This window comes from Anabas testudineus, chromosome 19 (assembly GCF_900324465.2).
Source record: "Anabas testudineus chromosome 19, fAnaTes1.2, whole genome shotgun sequence".
Classification (NCBI taxonomy): Eukaryota; Metazoa; Chordata; class Actinopteri; order Anabantiformes; family Anabantidae; genus Anabas; species Anabas testudineus.
The window spans coordinates 9,726,478-9,747,051 of record NC_046628.1 but is presented as its reverse complement, the minus strand read 5'-3'; the positions used below and the strand labels follow the sequence as shown (position 1 = coordinate 9,747,051).

The window sequence follows — 20,574 nt, the reverse complement described above, 5'->3', positions numbered from 1 at the left end:
AGGATAATCTCCTTAAACGCTGTGTAACATCCAACGTCTGCTAAATTGTTTAGACTTACATGTGTCAGTTTACTCTAGTTAGGTGAGGATAGGGGATATTAGCTATTTCATTGTCATCCTGCTCATTGTATTTTATGTACAGTAGTAATAAAACACTAAAATGGTACATCAGAGGAGCCTTTCTTTTATTGGGGTTGTATATTCACATGTAGGATAATGTTTTCCCGCGCTGCACATACAGATCTGAGCTGGAATTAATGATACTTAAAAGAGTAATAGTGTTTCTTATCAGTTCTTGATAAGGACAGATAACTTCTGCTCTGTCAAGTCTACTTCTGGTGTGTTGTAGTACATTTACTGATCTTCAGTCACAAGCTAAACTATGTTGGAGAGTGTGTTGTGGGCACCCCACTGTGGCGGTAAATAAAATGGGTTACTATGACGGGAAGTGGATCCATTATGTGCAATTAAGTGCAGATGTATGAATGAAAGCATCGGTTGCCTTCAGCGAATGGTCTAACAACCAAATCAATTCCAGCTTAAATGAAAAAAAAAAAATTACACAAGAAAACTGAGAAGATGCTGCAAGTATCTTGTGAGTTACATCCTAATAATGACTGTTGGATGTCAAATGTTTTAAACCTCATCATATTCAGGTGAAGGTCATAATCATGTAACAGAAATGATTTAGAGGTCACGGTTATCACAAGCTCTGCCTCGTCAGAGTGATGCTGTGCTTTCACTCTTTGTTATCACGTAGTCGTAATTCATAGAGACGTCACTGGGAGCTGGGCTTTGGTTGGTTCAAACACCAGCACACTGTGCGGTGGGCGTTGCGCTTGCTGTTTGTTTTAGTTTTCCAACAGACATGGTTATGTTCAGTCCTGCCACCCTGTGGGTACAGGAACCACCGCATGGGAGTTAGTATCCTGCCATCAAGGTTAGTCATTAACCTGGGCTGCTCAGTCACTCGGGGCACTGGAGAAGGCGCACGGTCCTCTACCCAAGGCATGCTGCCGCCCAGCCGTCACATCTTACCATGGGCGACTGGAACCACTGTACACACGAACAACAGAGGGCTTTAACCGGAGGCGACGACGCGATAGCCGTGGTGCTCCACAGAGCTGACAGCCGTGGCGCACACGGCGGCGGCGGCGGCGATCACGACGAGTGCGCCGACGACGACGAGCGGGCAGCGGAGAGGATCCACTTGCAGACGTACTGTCATCTGTCGTGCGATTATGGAAATGAGGATGATGAGGATGATGTGGAGGAAACGAGAGGAAGCAGCGACAGGGGAGCCCTGTGCCCGCCGGCGTTTTGCGTCAGAGACGAGCGCTCATCCAGGGAAGGAGGCGCACGGGAAGGTAACGCTAGAGGAGCTCAGACCACCGTGCAACGTCACATCAGTAGCTACTCACCGGCTGATGTCACGTGTATTAGGCTGTGGGAGCAGCAGGAAAAGTCACCGTCCAGTTAGGAGGGACACGAAGCGCGTTTTAGTTCAAACGCAGAAAATGGAGACGCTGTTATTTTTCTTTAATGCTCAGTAAGGAATGATGTAATGTGATTATTTGCATTGCGTCACAATAAAAGCGGCACCCCATCCTCCCTCCCTCCCCCATGTGTACAGAGTTCAGTTAAGTTCAGAAATACTTCTTAAATGGAAAATATGTTTTACTACTTTTCTTTTTTTCCCCTTTGCTGAAACAGCTCCACTGCTGTAATAGAGCTGGACATTTGCATCATCCTCAGAGAGGACGGACGACAGTGTTGGATACATAACTTTTAGTGCTTTACTCTAGACAAAGCCATGATTTGAGTTTGGGATGCAAGTGTAATATTGATGTGAACATCCTTTGCTCACAACATGTCCTGAAACGAAGTGTCCATTAACAGAAGTGTACAAGGAAATGAGAAATACTAACTCCATGAGTCAGCAAATCTGGATTTTGTGAAATTACTATTTGGAGAAGGAGGATAATAGTTGAACTCAGTGAACTACTCTCAGTCCAAAAAAAAAAAAAAAAAGAAGTGCCATGGTGTGTTCTTGTGTTCTCGTGATCTTGTCTAAGTCGAGGGTTTTAAGCTACAGTACTTGTTATCAACAAACTTACAAAAGTGGGTGTAATGCTGCAAAACTGACGTATTAACTTGACATTGTTGCACCCCACCAGTACCCACTAAAGCGAAGCTGAAAAATACAAGACCACACCACACAAATGTGAGGAATAAAACTAGTTAGGGATGATGAACATCCACGTCTTTGGCTTACCATTAATGTTTTATAAATGGAACGTGAGTAGACCGCACGGTGTGAGCAAATACAAAGAAATATGTCCGAGTGACCTTATGTTGAAAGTTTATCTCCACTAGCACGGCAGCTTATTGTTCCAGAGTGAGGCTTCACAAACACTACACCACTGTCTTTTGGAGATCTTTTGTTTGCGGCTTTTTGCAACAGAATTTTTGCCCAGGTCACGTGGCCACCCTGAGCTCCAATAACACGATGCCGTTCTTATGCTCCCCTTCTCCTGCTGTTCTCTCCCTTTTTTTGTCACAGGTGGCCAAAAACCAAAGAGCTGCGCAGGTCTCGGTCTGTTCTATGTCTTCGTGTCCGCGGTTTTCTTCTCCATCATCTCCCTCTTGGTGAAAACCATCGAGGGAGTCCACGCCGTAGAGATCAGCGCCATACGCTGCTTCTTCCAGATGCTCTTTGTTATTCCCTTACTCATCTACCACAAGTAGGCATGACGGAGAAACTCACACATTTAGATTTCCACCGTTAGACGCTTAACATTTAATGACAGGGTTAAGCGGGGTTAAAGTAGCATTCCCAAACTGTCTCTATATCGAACTAGCAATTATGTTGATGTGATTAGATTAACTGAGGTAACACATGTTAGCAATCTTTGTGGATTCCTTTGTGTACATGACCTGCCACACACTTAGCAAAATGTCCTGGATTAAAATACAGTTGCTGCTCTAACAAACTGAAGTTGTCAAAATACTGAGAGAGAAATGTATTCATCCCCTAAAGCCCTGATGATGACGATGTACTGTAACTTTCCACTGTTGGGAAGGATTATTATAATGGCTTCCACACAAAGTTAGATGTTTTTAATACACTCACACTTTATAAATGGCCCAAACTCTTAAATTTGCAATAAAACTCAGATTTAAGTATCGATTTGTATGATAAGACATGATCAAGAAACACAGATAATCTAAATAAAGTACATGAAAGTAGTCAGTCATTACTTTCTATTCATTTATTCCCACAGCTTATCAGGATATCAAACTTTATTGTGGCCCTTAGAATTCCTCAAAGACTATCAGCAGTACTTCTATTTATCCAAACACCTCTTCATGCATCATTCCTCTTACATTACATGAATTCATCATCAGAAATCTGGATCCCATTCTCTCTTCACAGCCCCGTCCCCATCCATCACCGTCATTTCCACCTTACCTAGAACCAACCATCCAACCTTTACTCATCTCTTAGTGCGTCTCACCACTCCACTTTACTTCATGCACCCCTTTCTAAAATTCTCTTTATCACTCTAGTGTAGTCACTCATCCGTCCATCCATCCATTCATCCATCATCATCATCCTCATGTCTCTGCTCCTCCAGGACAGGATTCCTTGGTCCCAGAGATAAGCGTATATACCTGGTGCTTCGGGGTTTCATTGGCTCCAATGCTATGATCCTCCTCTTCTATGCCGTACAGCAGATGCCTCTAGCAGATGCCACTGTCATCATGTTCAGGTGAGCCAGCGGGGAGCTGAATTGATTGTGAATTAGTGGAGATTATACGAACACTGCTAATGGACTGTGCCCTCTACAAACTGAATGGCTTTGTTCATCTCCCCCTCAGTCTCATTCTTCTCATATACCTCTCTACCTTATGAAGTAACTCTGTGTACACAGTGCTCAACATTCATCACTTTTCTCTCAGCTTCCTCGTAATGTGTAGCGGTTATTAAACTTTTACTAGAGTACATATTCACAAGTTTTAATCTGCATCAGCCTCATTTTTAATAAAACCCTTTCTTCCATCGCCATTGACCCCTCAGTAATCCAGTTTTTACCTCACTCCTGGCTTGGGTCTTCTTGAAGGAGAGATGTACCATTTGGGATTGTGTCTTCACGGTTTTTACCCTCACCGGCGTCATCCTCATCGCTCGGCCACCATTCCTGTTTGGTGATCGTGTCCGTGGCATTGAGGGCAACTACACTAACCACATCAAGGGGACTATTGCTGCCTTTGCAGGTAAAATTATTAGGAACCTCAAGACTACACAGGAGGAAAGAACTGCTGAGTGCAGTATGCACTGCAAGTTTGTACAGTATGCACGTCATATGCAGGTGCACCTCAACTGGCAGAAATGATCAGTTGTCATCAAGGAGAAATTCAAATATGATTTTGTAAGGTTCTGAGGAAAAAGTTACACTAGATTCATTTAAATCTTTGTTAAGTAACTAAAATATTTCCAAAATAAGTTTATACATAGTGATGAAATGAAAAGTTTGAACATACATTTTGTGTTTTTACTATTAATTTGTTGTTGTTTTTTTCATTCAGTCTCTTATATATATATATATATATATATATATATATATATATATTTTTTTTTTTTTTAATTCCCAGGAGCAATTGCTGCTGCTTGTACGTTCGTTGTCCTTCGCAAGATGGGGAAAAGTGTCCATTACTACCTGTCTGTCTGGTACTACGCTGTCATTGGTTTCATCGAATGCATCATCACCGTTTCCGTCCTTGGGGAATGGAAAATCCCATTCTGTGGCCAGGATCGCTGGATGCTGATTTTGATAGCTGTCCTCGGCATCGTTGGCCAGACGTTCCTCACAAAGGCCCTGCAGATTGAGAAGGCTGGACCCGTGGCCCTGATGAGGACTGTGGATGTGGTGCTGGCGTTTATCTTACAGTTTTTTTTCTTTAACCTTGAACCGAACTTGTGGAGCCTCGGCGGGGCGCTGTGCGTAGTGGCGAGCACCAGTGGAGCAGCACTTAGGAAGTGGTACAGCAGCTCTCGCCAAAGCCGAGAAGGAGACTTAGAACACTGAATATTACTATTCATTACTTTTGCAATATTATATGTCATTGATTTATTCCGTATTTTCCTTGTTATTTAAATGCAACCCTGTGCGGAGGTCTAAGCTCTTTGGAGAGTTCAAGCGAAAATATGGAAGGATTGTATCGTAGAGATCAGTTATGAGCTTTTGATAGTTTTACATTCAGACTAAATTATTTTTATGCATTTATTTGCGTGTAAATGAACACAAAGCACATGAAGGAACAGAAAAACTGTAGATCCACGGTGCTCCACCAAACTATATCCTTCTCCTGGAAGCCTATGTAGCTAATTAGGTGCTTATTCACCAAGATTTTCCTCTTTTCTCCTCACACACACTGTGTGCAGCGTACATGGTGGTGACAGTTTAGTGTAATGAAGCAGTATATAATCGCCTGAATGAAATAACCAAAGAGTGAGGTTTACTGTAAGAGGACCACTTAAAACTGTGCAACAACAAGTATATTCCATATTTAATCTTATTATGGTGTGTGCTAGGCACTTTTAAATGAGTGCCTGCAAAAAACATTTCATGTTGTATGTATTGTCTATTTAAAATCACTGTCATTCACATAAAGAAAGGAAATATAATGCTGACCAATTAAGAACACAAGATTATTAACACAGTTTTTACTTGAAAACACAATGTAAGACTCTCTCAGGGATTTAACTCGTTTTTACAATACCCAGATTTGAATTACACCTAAATCTTATCCATGAAAAGCTTCCATTGTGGAATAATAACTTTTTTCACTCCAGTTTTTCCTGACATATTGAAATTTATCTCCTAGATCAAACCCACTGGAAACAATTTCTTAACAATAATACTGAAGTGCCTTAAGTAGAGACCTTTAATTGCCGGATTCCATTAGTGGAGCTGCTCAGTAACCAGCAGCTTGAACTAGGCAACTCTCAGGTGTGACATGAAGAAGGGTGCTATTGGAAAAGAATGATCTCCATTTATTATGTATTTATTTTAAAATGCTCGTATTACAAAATCAAACAGAATGTTTTGTATTTTTAATCAGGCAACTAAGACAGCCCCTTATCCCCTGAAAAACCACAGTGATTTCACCATTTCTTCAACACCCGGGGTCATCTTAGAACTGAAACGTCGAATTAGTCAAACAAGTGTCAGTAACTTGCCACTAGAATTAAACAGATGAACATGCACATGGAGTCATAGTGCAGCTTCGGTTTAGTTGGCTGCAGTACAACTAGAAAAAAAGTGGGATGATGAGCGCTAGTGCTGTTAGACAGCTATGCATTACCCTGCACTTTCCCCCCGTGCTGTTTTTCATATGATGCTGTTTTGGTTCTCGTTCGACCTGTTGAGAATTGTGTCAGTGCTGCTGCATCATCAGATTTGCATATGATTATAATCTCTCCTTTTTTATACAAACTACATTATACCTGAAACTAACAGTGTAACTGAACTCGGAGTTTGCACATTATTGTTTTGAAGTCTTTTATTTTCTTCTTTAAGAAGTCAAACATAGATTCCATGTGGAATATAGAGATGGTCCTTTAAGGCATGATGCGATGTCATGAGCTATAGCTTATATGATGCAATACTCCATTTTTCATACTGGACAAGGCACTCCCTTTTGACAGTTTATCTCAGTGTACTTTTCTCATGTCAGCTATGCGCAAACATTATGCAAGAAGAAGTCATTCTGATCACAAATGTTACGTTCGTAAGCTAGCTTGAAAAATCGGATCCTAATATTGGATCCGACCTGTTTATTCTAAAGAGTAATTGATGATACTGTTGTTGTTACCTTCGAGACAAGATCCCAACATCGTACTTTACAGTGGAGGAATGTAATATTACACAACTACATGAGTTACTGTGGTCATTTCCAATCTTCAGAGGCTAATTTTACATTTCTTTAGTTTGCTTTGCTTTGACATTAATCTTTATTTTTCTGAATATTAGTTTACTTGACTTGATTACTGGTAGTGTAAGCACAATGCGTTTTATTCCGTCAAATGGTGACGTAAACATTTGTTTTTACTACCTATAAGCCTTATAAACTAAGTAAAGCTGCATTTAGGGTTTTAAACTGTGCTTCAGTGGTATTTATTGTACCATTACTGTAATGTATCACATCGGCCTATTGTATAAGATTCATATATTTCTGCATAGTGATGGATATTATTTAGTTTTTTATGGTTCAAGAATAAACTGTATGAATTTATAAACGTTGTCTGTTTTCTTGAAAACGATTTGAACTTGTGGAACCGATCCCGTGTGATCGTTGCCCCAGAGCCTATAGCTCTCAGTAGGTGACAATAGTACACTCTAGGCTACCTTTTTTTTTTGCAAACCACTGAGTCAGGCAGCTGTTCACAGGAGTGCTCAGAACAGTACCTAACTGACTGAATTGCAGTCACTGTGTGTGCATGTTTGTGTTCATGTGTGTACAAATGCACACACTCTGTTAGCCCAACACAGACTTCTACTGTGGTTTTGTTTCTGTTCCTTTTATTAAAAGAAAAAAAAGAAAAAATCAGTTGTGCCATTGTGTATTTATGCAGAGTGGCCGTGTTCTACTGTGTCTCTATGTGTCACAATACAACCAATTTCTTACTAAATAAAACCCTACACATCCCGTACAGATGGTACTGTGGCCCTTACTCGGAATCTAAGCACGGTTGCAAAGTATTTCTTCAGCTGAGCACTCAGATAAGTGAAGTGGAACAAGGCTGAATTGGAACAAAGTCGCTCTTTGTTGCAGGGTACAATAACTTAGGGCTAAAAATGTCCTGTATGAGAATTAAGACCAGGTTTCCTGGCTTCCACCGACACTTTCGGAACAGTTATTTATTATATTACTTTCACTTTCACAACTCAGTGCAGCCACCATTACTATACCTTTACAATGCAAAGAGTCGTCATCTACAAATACACTAATGTATTTAAATGATAATGACTTATTCTGTTTATTTTATATATTGCAGGTAGCAATTGGTGTGATAGTTCTACAATAATCAGTAATATTATAATCATCTTCTTGAAGATGTAATTCACGATCTCTGCCAGCAGAGGGCAGGAGCCACAAAAATAAAGAGCAATGCAAATTTCACCTGTCAGTGACTTCACCAGCCTCGTGTTTCTGTCCAGAGTGCGTTTCATATAGAAAGTGTAAAACTCATTGAAGGGCCTCGAGTAGCGACTTATGCTGGTCACTGCTCCATTTGCTTCATTTGATGCGAACCAGAATGAAAACCAGTTTTCAGCTTTGAGTGAGTCAAAGTGATCATGACAGAGCATGTTAGTTAAGATGAGATGTGACTCACAGTGAGATCAAAGTCCCATCTAGGTGTCTGACAGCACATGTGGGTATGTAACCCTCCCACACGCCCCACGTCCTCTTTTCTTTTCTTTTCTGTTTTTTTTATGTGCGCACTGGGGATTCCCAAAGGTTTGCGCGCTCCTGGGCGGAGGAGACATGGATGAATTGAAGGGTTGCACATTCCTGCTGGATCGCATAAGAGTTCCCATCAGTGGAGCGGATGGAAAATAATCTCTCATTTTCCAAGTAGTAGTAATAAATGCACGTTTAGGCAGTTCGACAGGATTTCTACTCAAGCACGTGCTGCCGCTGTCTCCGAGGGGGGCGGGCGGGCGGGCGGGCGGCGGTGCGTTCACGGGCGGAACAACAGCACCTTTGCGAATCATGCGTGAGAAGAGCAATAAAAATAACATGCAGGAGCAGGCTATTTGCTGAACTCATGTCCCAAATAGACCATCCCATCCATCCATATCCATATGCTGTGGGAAAACAGCATATGTAGTTATTATATAGAATTTCAAATTGTCAAATATTTATGAGCCGGAGCCAATTCTTTTTTTTAATTTGCACATTACTACACTAAATAAAACACCAATCTTTTTTTTTTTTAGGGTAAGGTTAGAGGAAACAATGTACAGGACTGCGCTGGGTAATTTGGAGGGCTGGCTATGGTGAGAAGCTGTTGCCAGACATTCCAATGAAGTGACACACAAACGCGCACAGTGCCACAGAGCAGAGCCGCAGTTATTGTCCTCCTGTCCACAGCTCGGCTGGCTACTGACAGAAGCAGATGCTGCCTTTGAGCGCCGTTGGAGACTTTGCAATTAGTCTTCCACAATAAGGTATTTATGACACAGACTCAGTTAAAATAGCCTGCGTGCGCTCGCTGGATACTTAATAATGACAATATTTCAGTTTTTGATGAAATTGTCAGAAAGGTGTAAGTTCTGTATGGTTGGTTTTAAGATCCCAGTGGGTGGTGGAGTCCTACTGGATTGAATTATATTAACAGGTGTGAAACATGTTTAGCTCCTTGTTGAAAGCTGAAAATCAGAATAAAATAAAATAAAAAATGTCTTCACTTGCCTGCAGCTGAAGTCAGCTTAAATGCAATGCTTATACAAAACCCAAGAAAAACGACCCTGTGTCTTTGCATAACTAATATATTTAGTCCTAATTTGCATGCATAGAAACATATCCGTGCAAATGGCCCGTTGGCCCACTTAACAAACATGACCGATAATTGCTGCCTCCTGAATGGCAGTTGTCCGACGCGCCGTGAAGGTTACCACAGCACAGACAGAGAGAGAGAGAGAGAGAGAGAGAGAGAGAGCGGGTTCTCACCGCAGCATGAGCCGCATCAACTGTCGGGAGCAAGTCAGCAGAAAACTTCTCTGAACATGTGTTGAAGCGGGCACGATGCGCGGCTCGGACGGATGCTAAGAGGACTCCGCGGCGCTGCTCGGTAAGTTTGTGCCATAACCAGCAGCTCGGTGCGCGCTCGGACGCGTTGAAAGAGCGGAGTTACGGGGTGTTTGTGGTCGGGGAGTTTGTTTGGAGAGCTGCTCGGAGTGTCAGCGGTGGAAGTCGCCTCACAGTCGTGTAGCTGCTGCTCGGAGCTCGGCTGCAGATCGCTATTTAATTCTTATTATTTATCCATTGACAGGTCAGGACTTATTGTTTGCACAGCCAGGCTACCCGTGCGCCCCGAGGGAGCGATCCGTTTTCACAAGCCTCGATCTGATGTTGCAGCGCAGCTCCCTGTAAAGTAAAGCGAAGCACATTATAATCAGCTCCAAATGGAAATGAATGGGATCATTTGAATAATCGAATCCAGATCGGAGTCAAGTCTAACAGAAGCGCAGGAAAAAATGCCTACTGAGGCAAATGCACTCCATATGACAGGCAGTAATGGGATACATGCACTATATTTATCAAAGTGAGAGGTTACAGGTGGAAAACACACTCAGCACTCAGCCTACTGTAAATAAATAACCATATATTCATGTACAAACATTTTTGGTCACCTTCCAGCACTTGTGCTCCAATCCAAGATTGTGGCCCATTGAGAGACAGCAGTTGGAGAGCAGGTGTGGTAATGCCTTGAGACAGAAATCTGGATTGGGAGACTGGTTGGACTTGTTGTTGTTGCTCCCAAAACCTGCTAATCTCTGCATTTGTACATCCTGATTTTCAGCAACCGCTGCATGTGCATCCGGTGCCTTTATGACATTTCAGATTTTCATGTCTGGGTGGCTTCAGGAGAGGGTCGGTGGGTTGGTTTTGCTGCTGCACTGATGGTGCCCTGTGGAGTTTTATTTATTATTATAAACAAACCTAGGTGCCTCTTGCCAAAATGCATTGTGTGAATACCTGAACTCCATCAAGCACGTCGAACCCAGTCAGTTTGAATTCTTTAAATCTTGCATCGTTTACTTGCAGACCCTCTTCTTCTTCCCACACATTCGCTGGAGCATTAACACAGTTAGTCTTATTTATGTTTTTTCGTCCACAGTGGCAGGAATGTGCAGTGCGTTGTTCACATACTAGGGAGTGTATGTGCACCCTTGTGCTCGCGTGCAGCACAAAAAAAGCAAGGGGCCATTTGTAGTAACACTGCACCATAGACCTACTGGTGACCAGAACGTCACAGTGTGCTATTAACCCTGTAAAGAAGTCTCGGTATTGCTCCTATTTTTTTATTTTTATATACATAAATTATTATATATTATTTCATATTTAGTCATTGAATTTATATAAATAACTCAAATAAAGAAATTTTAGGCAAAGTGGAAAAAAAACAAAGCAGCTTCTTTATGTTATCATTTAGATGGACATTTGGATTCCACGTTGAAACCACACTTCCAGTTTGGACTAGTCTCTTACTCTTGCTCGATCATGTCTGGACAACTACTGTGACTTGATTGTTTAAAGCTATTTCGATGTTTTCTTTAGTAGGAATGTGGTTAGTGCACAAGTGCAGCGACTAAAAGACCAAGTTCTTTGTTTAATATTTTCTATTGGTTTCGCAGAATGTAGGGGGAAGTCTTTGCGGTGTGTTCAGGTAACACTTTTTTGGCCCAGACGAAGGTGATGTGAGGTGACGCAGCGCTTGGACTCCTTCCACCAGTACTTTGATGTTGCCTTGTGTCTGTCTCCGGGCCCTAACACAAGGAGATCCTGGCAGAGTGTAGCTGAGTGTAGCAGAGCTGGGAGAGGGAGGGCTGCAGGGAGGGCACTGGATTCATTTCAACGATTGTTTGATTAGCCAAAGTGGCATATTGGAGCTTTAAGTGGATGAACCCGATGAATAGTTTACTCAGACCTTGATTGTAGTTAGGCTGTGGCATATGTAGTGGGATAGCCGTATTCTTCCATAATGTTTAGTCCTTTCCCAGTGATTACATAGAAGAGTGGCCCTACTGCTGCACAGACCAGTTATTCTGAACAGAGTAGAGGTTTTGCACCATTTGCAGACTGCGATACAGACATGGCTCAGCATCATTACTACTGGCGTGAGGCACCCTTGTTAGGCCTTATTTCCCCTTCTGTTGTTACACAAGTACACACAGACACAGGGTCTCCTTTCGTTTCTATTCTCCAAGTTCAGCAGTCTGCCTCATTTGAGTCATCTTCTTTTAACTAGTACATGCACCCATACTGTATACACACACACACACACACACACACATGCACCAGCATTCACACACTCGAGCACCGTGAAAATACAGTCACCCTTTCTTGAGTCAGCCCCTCTCCCCCCCTGTTATTACACCGATGCACACATCAACAGATACACACTCGCACTCACACACGCTCACACATAGCGCCTCTCTCTTTCGAAGCAGTTTCCACTGGCGTCTCTCTCTGCCCTGCCCTCTAATCAAAGCCATATGTTCCCCAGATCCCTCGCATGAAAAGTCTGTTCTGTTTGCTGCACTGTTCTCAGTGTAAGTGGCCCCTCACGTTTTTTAGCGGCAGAGTCCGTCAGAATCCTTTTAACTTTATTTTCTTCTCCTTTTCATTCTGCGTTCAAAGTCGGATTCTGTTGCTATCAGTATGTCCCCGCAGTGATAAAAGCCGGTTATCTCCCGCGCTCCTCGGGAGTTAATTCAGTGTTTGCGAGTCTTCCTGGCAACTGGTTTGATGAAATCTTCCCAAATGAAAGATATTTCAGTCCGTTAACTTCATCCCTCCTGACAGATAAAAGTGTTTTCAGCATGTCTGTCTGCATGTTGCGTCTTCAGATGAAGTGCAAGTCTAGGTAAATTAAAAAAGATGGGCTTCAGGAGGCCAAAATTGAGCAGTCCAGATCTATTCAACTAGGAAACGTCATCGTTTTAGTCCCAGTATATGACCATGACTAATTACTGCATTAATATAACTAAAACTCCTGTGATGTGGTGACCCACCAGAAACAGGCATGCGACTCATATTGGATCCCACCCCAAACATTTAACACTCCCTTCAAATGATTGGTATTACATGTTTTAAATTCTCTTAATACGGAGGGTGGCATCCTGTTTATCTGGCTGTGGATAAAAGTTCCGTTCAGCTCAGTTTTCTTCGCTGCAAGTTAGAGTCTAGCAGATGGAAATCCATCAGTTTTCCATCAGTTCGTACCCACTTGAACTGTGATTCTCTGCTCACAGCTGGCTGGACTTTCCTCTTTAAGTTCTCTGAATGTGTTCAAGCTTGAATAGAGTTGGAGTCTAATAGTTTCTTGCATATCTTTCTTCAAGAAATCCTGTTGCACATTGTTTCCATTGTAAAAATCAATAATTAACACAAGTGTAACCAAAGTGTAAATGCATTTTAACCTGATATTGAAATTTGATGGTTGAAGTTCGGTCTGGTTTGTTTGTTTTGCTACACAGTTATTGTCTTTAATGCATAAATCAAATTGGGATATTTAACATACACTGTGGGCAGTACTTGTTCTTATAGGATGGACTTCCAGTTACATTTAGAATGACATCATTGATCTCTGTCTTTTTGTCCAGGTTTTTCTCAGTGCACAGTAACATGGTAACATTCAGCTATGACCAGGTTAAGGAATGTGATTCTATTGTAGTCATATGACGTGTCTTTTCTTCTCTGACCCCCTGAGTTAAAGAGAGAGAGGGGGGGGGCTTCTTTCACGAAACAGTGCAGCATTACACTGGAGAGTTTAAATAAACTGTGCAGGATTTTCTGTTACTGGATTTTAGGAATTGCTGAGCATGCATGTTTTTTGACATCCAAAACTTTGGATATCAAAAAGGTTTGGATAGCAATCAAAAAGACATAAAGCTCGATGTAGTTGTATAGTTTAATGTTGAGTAGATCAGTGTTTCTCAGTGTTTATCTTCTTTTTGTAGTTGGGTGTCACCAGTTGGCGCGTCACTCTATTGTACTCGCACAGCTTTTTTTTTTTTTTTTTCTGTGGCCTCCTACACAACAGAAAAGGGGATTCCTTCACTCCCTGACCTGCTTATTATGGGTGGAATGCTAAGGATCCAATAATGAATGAGAGTGTGAAGTATTTAGTGAAGTATTTTGGAAGCTCGGGCGGTTAAGTGGGATTTCAGCTCCGTTTGAATCCAGCTCTCACTTATGTCTTTTACCCTGTTACTCGCCATTCTTTGCTCACTGACTCTTCAGCATTAAAGTAAGCTTAACAATTATTGCACATATGAAGTATAAAGGTTTTATTTTTAAATCAAGTAGCTGCTTTCCACCTCACTGATCGGACTTTACTTTGCGGCGCTAAATCACATGCCGGGCTGTGAGTCATCGTTTGGATGAGTTGTGAAATAATCCCTCATGAATGGACATTAGAAAAAGGCTTTTATGTGGCAGCGAAGGCCCCCTGCTGAAGGGATAAACAATGATTTAGGACAGGGGCTCAAAAAAATGTTCCAGTCCAGAGACAGAAAGTCATTAAAACAAATTGTTACTTTAATCTGGTAGCTTGAGATAAAAAGATTATTACACATAAGGGGAATTAAAATCCATGAAGTTAAAATCCATAAATTCAATAGATGGTTGAACGTCTCAACTGTAAATCATTTTTTGAACACGTTTTAGTTTTGAGAGCGGGACAGTTATTTTCATGTTGTGTCTGTAAATTACCTTAAACTGAATTACTGTAATATGCTTTATAAGTAAAAGCAAAACCAGGATTTCATAGTATGATTTTTTTGGATTGATCCGTGGCAGTTTGGAAATAACCTGAGAAAAACGAGGGAGCAATGGACACACCCACAAATCCACAAAGAAATTAGACAGTGCTTTTATTCAACCATCTGATTCAGATTATATCCAGTTTCCCCAGCTCTGTCAGAGGGTGCTGAGATCATCCCCATGTTGCTTTTGCTTTCATCAGCTTGTATTACACTTTGATGCAGCTCAAAGAATGTCGGATCTCCCTAGACATACTATCCAACAGTGAAGGAGAGACGAGCAGACTGACAACAGGCTGAATGGCTGACTACAAAACAACCACTATTTCATGATGTTTAATTTTTTTTTTCCTAGTTAGTTTTTAGTTAGTTCTTAGTTTGTCTCCTTTGACACATACAAAAAATCAAACGTACCATAAGGCATCACTGCAAGCCTTACAAGAATGGTCTTGTTGTTAATAAGAAGCATTAAGAACTTACTAAAACTAATTTACAATAATAGAAAACATAAACTAAGCCAAATTCAGATTGTGAATTTTAATGTATTTATTTATTTGCTTGTATTCCTTTTAATCATTAGTTTCAAGTTATTTTAGAGAAAGATTATAAGATATTATGTTGCTGTGGAAGGTTACCAAAAAAGTTTGTCCATGTCTATACCCATGTGCAGTTTTTTGTTTTGTGCTGTAACCGTCAGATGACTATCAAGGTGAAATGCCAAATGCCAGTAAATTGTGCACAAACGTCAAAAACCCAGTCCAGTTGGCTGCATATGGCCCATCCCTCATCTCTCTCTCTCTCTCTCTCTCTCTCTTTCTCTCTCACACACACACACACTGTCTTTCATGCACTGTCCTTCCCGCTTCTTCTGATGCAGTTTACAACAAGGTACAGTAGTGTGCGGTAGGCCTGAGTCACCATCTGCATTAGTTCTAGCATTAGTTTTCCAAAGTTGTTTTTTTTTAAAATTATTATTATTATTATTTAAATTTTTTTTCAAGACCTCTATCTACGTTAAATGTAAGTATTGCTGGGGTTTTATAGCTTGAAGAGTTGAGAGCCTTGTGTTGCACAATATTGCGCATAATACAACGAGTGAAGTAGAAGTGATTGAGTGTTTTCTTGGTCAGTGCACTTGTCACTCTGCCTGACCTGGTTTCCTGTGTGTGGGTGTGTACTTGTGTCTGTCTGTTTTTTTGGCCCGAGGCTGAGATTTACCCTGGAAGAGCCCTTTGCTTTCCTGATCAGGGTTAAAGTCTTTTCATGGTGCTGAGAAGTGTGTATTAAAGTAAATGTAAATTATAGCCACAAATAAACCTAATTACACTGTAGGACAGCTAAATCAAACCTTACTTAAAGTCCACATGCTCGATTTTAAGTAACCACAGTGTGGAAATGCTATCCTGTTGCTAATTTCAGAGTGTTTTTAAATTAGTTTAATGACAAGCACAGCTGTCTGTCATGTTTCTGGGCACATGGCTTCAGGATTTAAAGCTGCAGTGTGCAACCAACGTGTTGTGCTAGTGTCACCCTCCTGACCCATAATTGCATAGTGGATGCTGTAACATAAAGGATGTCATATGCCAGTGTGTTTCCACAAATGACAACAACCTCAATGCAACTGCTGACATCTGTCCATCTACAACATTGATCGAAGGCGACGAACATAGATGCAATTATGAAACAGATGTTTTACATACCATGTTAATCACGTTTGTTTCTAATTGGGGGTTGTGACTTCTATGTGCCTCAATTGTTCATCCATCTTTACACACTACACACGAGCCCTATGGCAAGTTGTGCTCATTACAACTTATACACGGCAAACTTGAATTGGGATTTTAGTCAGTTGTTCACAGAAAAAATAAAAATGAAAAAAACATTGAATTGTTTAATATGTTCAATCAGCAGTTGAACAAGCACTGAAGAAAAACAAACTGTGAAATGTAGTGGCTAAAGGTTTAACACGCTTTCTTTGCCAACTCTTTTGGTCAGACCTGTTAGTTGACTATGAAACGTGCAGAGGATGGGCATCACAAAAAACTATGTCAAAGAAATGATAATGAAGCTGGCTTTTAAAAACCATCTTGATTTAATTGATTCCAAAGAGTTGAAAAGTATTTTTTTTCTCATATCATAAAGTCTCTGGAGGGTTGTGAGGGAACTTTTTAAACTCCTCAGTGGGTCAAAGGTCTGAAGGTGTTTGCTCTTAATCATCAGTGCAGCGCTCCTGGGTGTTGCAGTTTCAGTCTAGAAGTACATTGTTCAACTTACAGATTGAATCCAGTGTTTACCTTGAAGCTTGAAGTTAGTTAATGTTTATAGCACTCTGCATATTTCATTTTATAGGTTTTGTTTTTTTTTTTTTGTTTTAAGTATGTTTAATACTAAAATTACTTTGTTCAAGGAATGTTAACACATGTAAATGCTGTGCACAACCATAATCACCAACCTGGCCTTCCTTGATTTCCCAAATCAGTTTTATGAAATGCCACAAATCCAGTTTGTGCAGTTTCCACTGATCTTATTTTGCAATGCTGTAGTGTAGTGTTTTTTTTCTTTTACCAAGGGTCTCAGCAACAATATGATGATGCTCATTGATCAGTGCTGGTATTTTGTGTTTGTGGTGTAGTCCTGTTGATTTATAATCCCATTGTAAATGTGTGGAACAGTGTTCGGCCACTGAACAAAATGCACCTAAATCAAACAACGCTATCTCAAAACAAAACATCAGACTGCTCAAAAGGCAAAATAGAGGAAGTTGTATGAAGGTTAGATGTCACTGTGAGCTTATGAATGGAGCAACTGTCTCTTGTTTCATCCCTTTGCTTGAAGATCTGCCCGTGTGAATGTATCACAGAGCCTCCAAAGTCAGACAGACACCCAAACACGCGCCTGGATGTGTATATATATGTGTGTGTGTGTGAGTGTGTGAGTGGGTGAGTGGGTGGGACTTGACATGAATTTATGAAGAATCAGTGAGCTCAACTCTTTTCTCTCTCTCTCTTCCTCACACACACACACACACACCACCACACATAAACACACAAACGTCCATCCTCCCTCTTTGGGTCGGTCCCACATTCCGGCTGTAGCCCACGCTTTTTGGCAGCAAATGAAGGGCTGTGGTCACTCTAATTGTAAGACTTCAGGCACTAGTTTTCAGATTTACACATTGTTGGCCACGATGGTGACACCAGAACCACACAATTAGTATGCGTTTATGTTGTGGGTGAGTGTAACTGTGGTAGCAGGGTGCACAATTAGTCTCTGTCCAGGTCTGATTTACATAGAATAAGCCAAATTGCAATGGTTTTTAATAACATTGTCTGTCTTGTGTGTTGAGGGGAATTGTGTTCATATTTACTGGCATTCCAAACTAATTTGCCAAATGTTTTACCACAGATAACAATGAAGTGAGTCATGATTGCATTGCTGTTTCTCATTTTAATCCAGACTTTATTTAGGTGGCATTCCTTTAATGATAAAGGACAATAGAGAAATGGAAGGTATAAGATAAGTGAGAATGTGAAAGAGTTGCAGTCCCGACTTGGCGTGCTTCATCTCAAGCCGCTTGGAGCAGACTCACTCTAAAAGCCAGGAAGTATGGCGATGCTCTGAAAATCAAAACAGCTGAGGAGCCTTTTCCTTTCTTGATATATGAAGTCCACGTTCCCCTGTGACAGTTGTTAAGGGAAAACCCTAACTGCGCTTAAAGGTCCCTCCATCAGATGTGAATTGGTGATTAGTGCTTTAATTGTTATGGTTATAAGTTTTGATTTCTTCTATTCATATTCATTATTGGTATATGTGGGGTGAGTTATACTTTACATAGCATTTATTGTGTATAAGACGCACACTGCAAACTACTTGAATAATAGTGGTGTTTGTGTTTTGTCCACTTCTCTCTCTCTCTCTCTGTTTTTCTGTCTCTCTCAGGACCTGTGAGTGGATGACTGTGCCACAGATACATGTCAGGGCCTATCAGACCTAGCGCACACAGACACACACATGGCCTTGTAAGCTGTGATTGTGAACTGTGCTATCAAGGAAATTCCCCCGTCCTCCAGGGTCACCTCCGTGGGTTCTCTATCTGGTGGTTTGTACAGCTGCAGAAGCTTCTGTTTCAACAAAACACACACGCACACAGTGAACTGTGTGGCTGGGCAATCTTAGTCACCAGAGAGGCCACTGGATGCTGAAGATCTTTTTTTGCCCCAGCACAGGCCTATTGCCCTCTAGGCACATGAAGACTTCTGTGAAGCATGACCCAAAATGCATCCTGCTGATCATCTAAGTAAGTACATTTACAAATATAGATTTAAAGCTGACGAGAGATGGGTAATAAAGCTATTAAAAAGATGTTGGTATAACTGATGATTTAAACCAAATGGTTCCTCTGGCCACCCCTGCTCTAAAGGTGAGACTTCTGCTGCTCAACTGTCATAAACAATGTTACTTCTTTTGCAAGCTGCAGCTAGGATAAAGGATAAAACTCTCCTGGGAGACACGATGGCCACTGGAGAAAATCAAACACGAGTCTCTTCACCTCAGCCCGCTGGAAGCAGAACCTGCAGAGATGCCCGACACATAAGTGACAGCCAGCAAGCAGAGAGATATTCTGATCAGCTGTGGCAGTCAAAACAGCAGAGCAGCCCCTCCCTTCTCTTATACGGAAAGTTGTCGTGTGACAGTTGGAAACAGACAATTCTGGATGAGGAAAACGAGTGTTTGAATTACAGAACGAATCTCTTGAGCGCTGCAGAGAAGCTTTATCCAAAACCGTCAGCTGGCAAAAGAATCGACAGAATAACTAACACGGTTACGCCGAAACCTGGGAAGAGTTCAGAGGGACCTCCGTGCCAGCTGGACACCTCTGAAGAGGGTGTGGATGCAGGCAGAAACAGAACTGGCAGCACTTACGGTTCCTGCACCCTCTCTAGCCTTTACACGAGCCCAGCCACCTTCTGTTGCAGCCCCAGATCCAGTCCAAGCCCCAACTCCAGCCCGGATCACAGCCCTAGTCTCGGCTCCAGCCCCTCTCAGCGCAGCTGGCAACACATCCGCCGCAGCAGCCTGCCTGTGTCTATGCTGGCTTTCCAGAAGGTAATAAAGTAGGGCGGTGCTGGTTCCATACATCTAGTCTATATGTTTCTTTATGCACTAAAATGCTTGTCTGCACTAGATGAGTAAGCCAGATGTCATAATGCCTGTTTCTAGATGTCACCCTACATCTCATCGCGGGGCAGTACATCCAGCGAGCCGAGTTCTTTGGTGTCATCTCCCTGTGGCTCCCCCCTTTCCAGCTCCCGCCAGCATCATCAAAATGGACACATCCATCGGCAGCATCTCAAAGGTTGCTATTCAAGTTTAGAGAGGCTGAACAGAAGGCCTCGGGCTAATGAATACTCGCAGGAGAAACTATTCATACAAACGGACTCTCTTGAAACCCTGACAACAGCAACCTTGGGGCACAATAAGAGGTCACCCTCAGGAGCGAGCACGAACTGCATGAACGAGGTGGATGGAGATGGTTTATTGGATAACGCAGTTAACGCCGAGTTTATTAGGAACCGTAAAGAGCGCTCCACTGTCCTGGTGAGGCGCTTCTTCAAAAATAATCAGAAGGTATTTACATGCTACCTCTTTTCTGTTTTAATATTTTAAAAGTCTTTCCTTTTTATTACTTCTCATAGTTTTTATCCTAAAAAAAAAGATTCAAGAAATTCTTTTCTTTGTTCCAAAAGGTGACAAAGTCAGTGTGTACTGGAACCAGAGCAATTGTCAGGACACTTCCTTCGGGACACATCTCAGAGGAGGTCTGGGATGTGGTTGTTCATCACCGGACGCGGCGACTGAGCAAGAAGGATATGTGGTCAGTCCTAATGTGTGGCTGGGTGGAAGAATTCAGGGTCCGCAAAGACATGCTACGCTTTGCTGGGGTCAAGCTGCAGCAGGTAAGAGAATGAATACACACGGGGTCTCAAATCAATCATACTTGATTCACAACGAT

At 41.7% G+C, this 20,574-nt stretch overlaps 2 protein-coding genes across 6 annotated transcripts in view; both read left to right on the top strand.

Annotated features, from left to right (window-relative positions):
* The first annotated feature begins 873 nt into the window (after positions 1-873).
* slc35g1 (solute carrier family 35 member G1) lies at positions 874-7,542 on the top strand. Its single transcript, XM_026352064.1, has 5 exons — positions 874-1,367; positions 2,564-2,744; positions 3,639-3,773; positions 4,082-4,278; positions 4,657-7,542. The coding sequence occupies exons 1-5, from the start codon at positions 1,040-1,042 to the stop codon at positions 5,088-5,090; spliced, it is 1,275 nt and encodes a 424-aa protein (XP_026207849.1). The 5' UTR covers positions 874-1,039; the 3' UTR covers positions 5,091-7,542.
* A 1,613-nt stretch (positions 7,543-9,155) lies between these two features.
* plce1 (phospholipase C, epsilon 1) overlaps positions 9,156-20,574 on the top strand; it is a 61,509-nt gene continuing 50,090 nt past the window's right edge. For 2 of the 5 annotated variants that reach the window (XM_026350971.1, XM_026350966.1), the window contains exons 1-5: positions 9,709-9,862; positions 18,501-18,858; positions 19,033-19,667; positions 19,782-20,189; positions 20,309-20,518. In XM_026350971.1, the coding sequence (XP_026206756.1) occupies positions 18,837-18,858; positions 19,033-19,667; positions 19,782-20,189; positions 20,309-20,518 (1,275 nt within the window). In that variant the 5' untranslated portion in view covers positions 9,709-9,862; positions 18,501-18,836. Of the gene's footprint in view, positions 9,240-9,708; positions 9,863-10,063; positions 10,166-18,500; positions 18,859-19,032; positions 19,668-19,781; positions 20,190-20,308; positions 20,519-20,574 lie in introns of those variants that run through there. The other 3 variants (XM_026350967.1, XM_026350969.1, XM_026350970.1) reach the window with 3 other exon arrangements.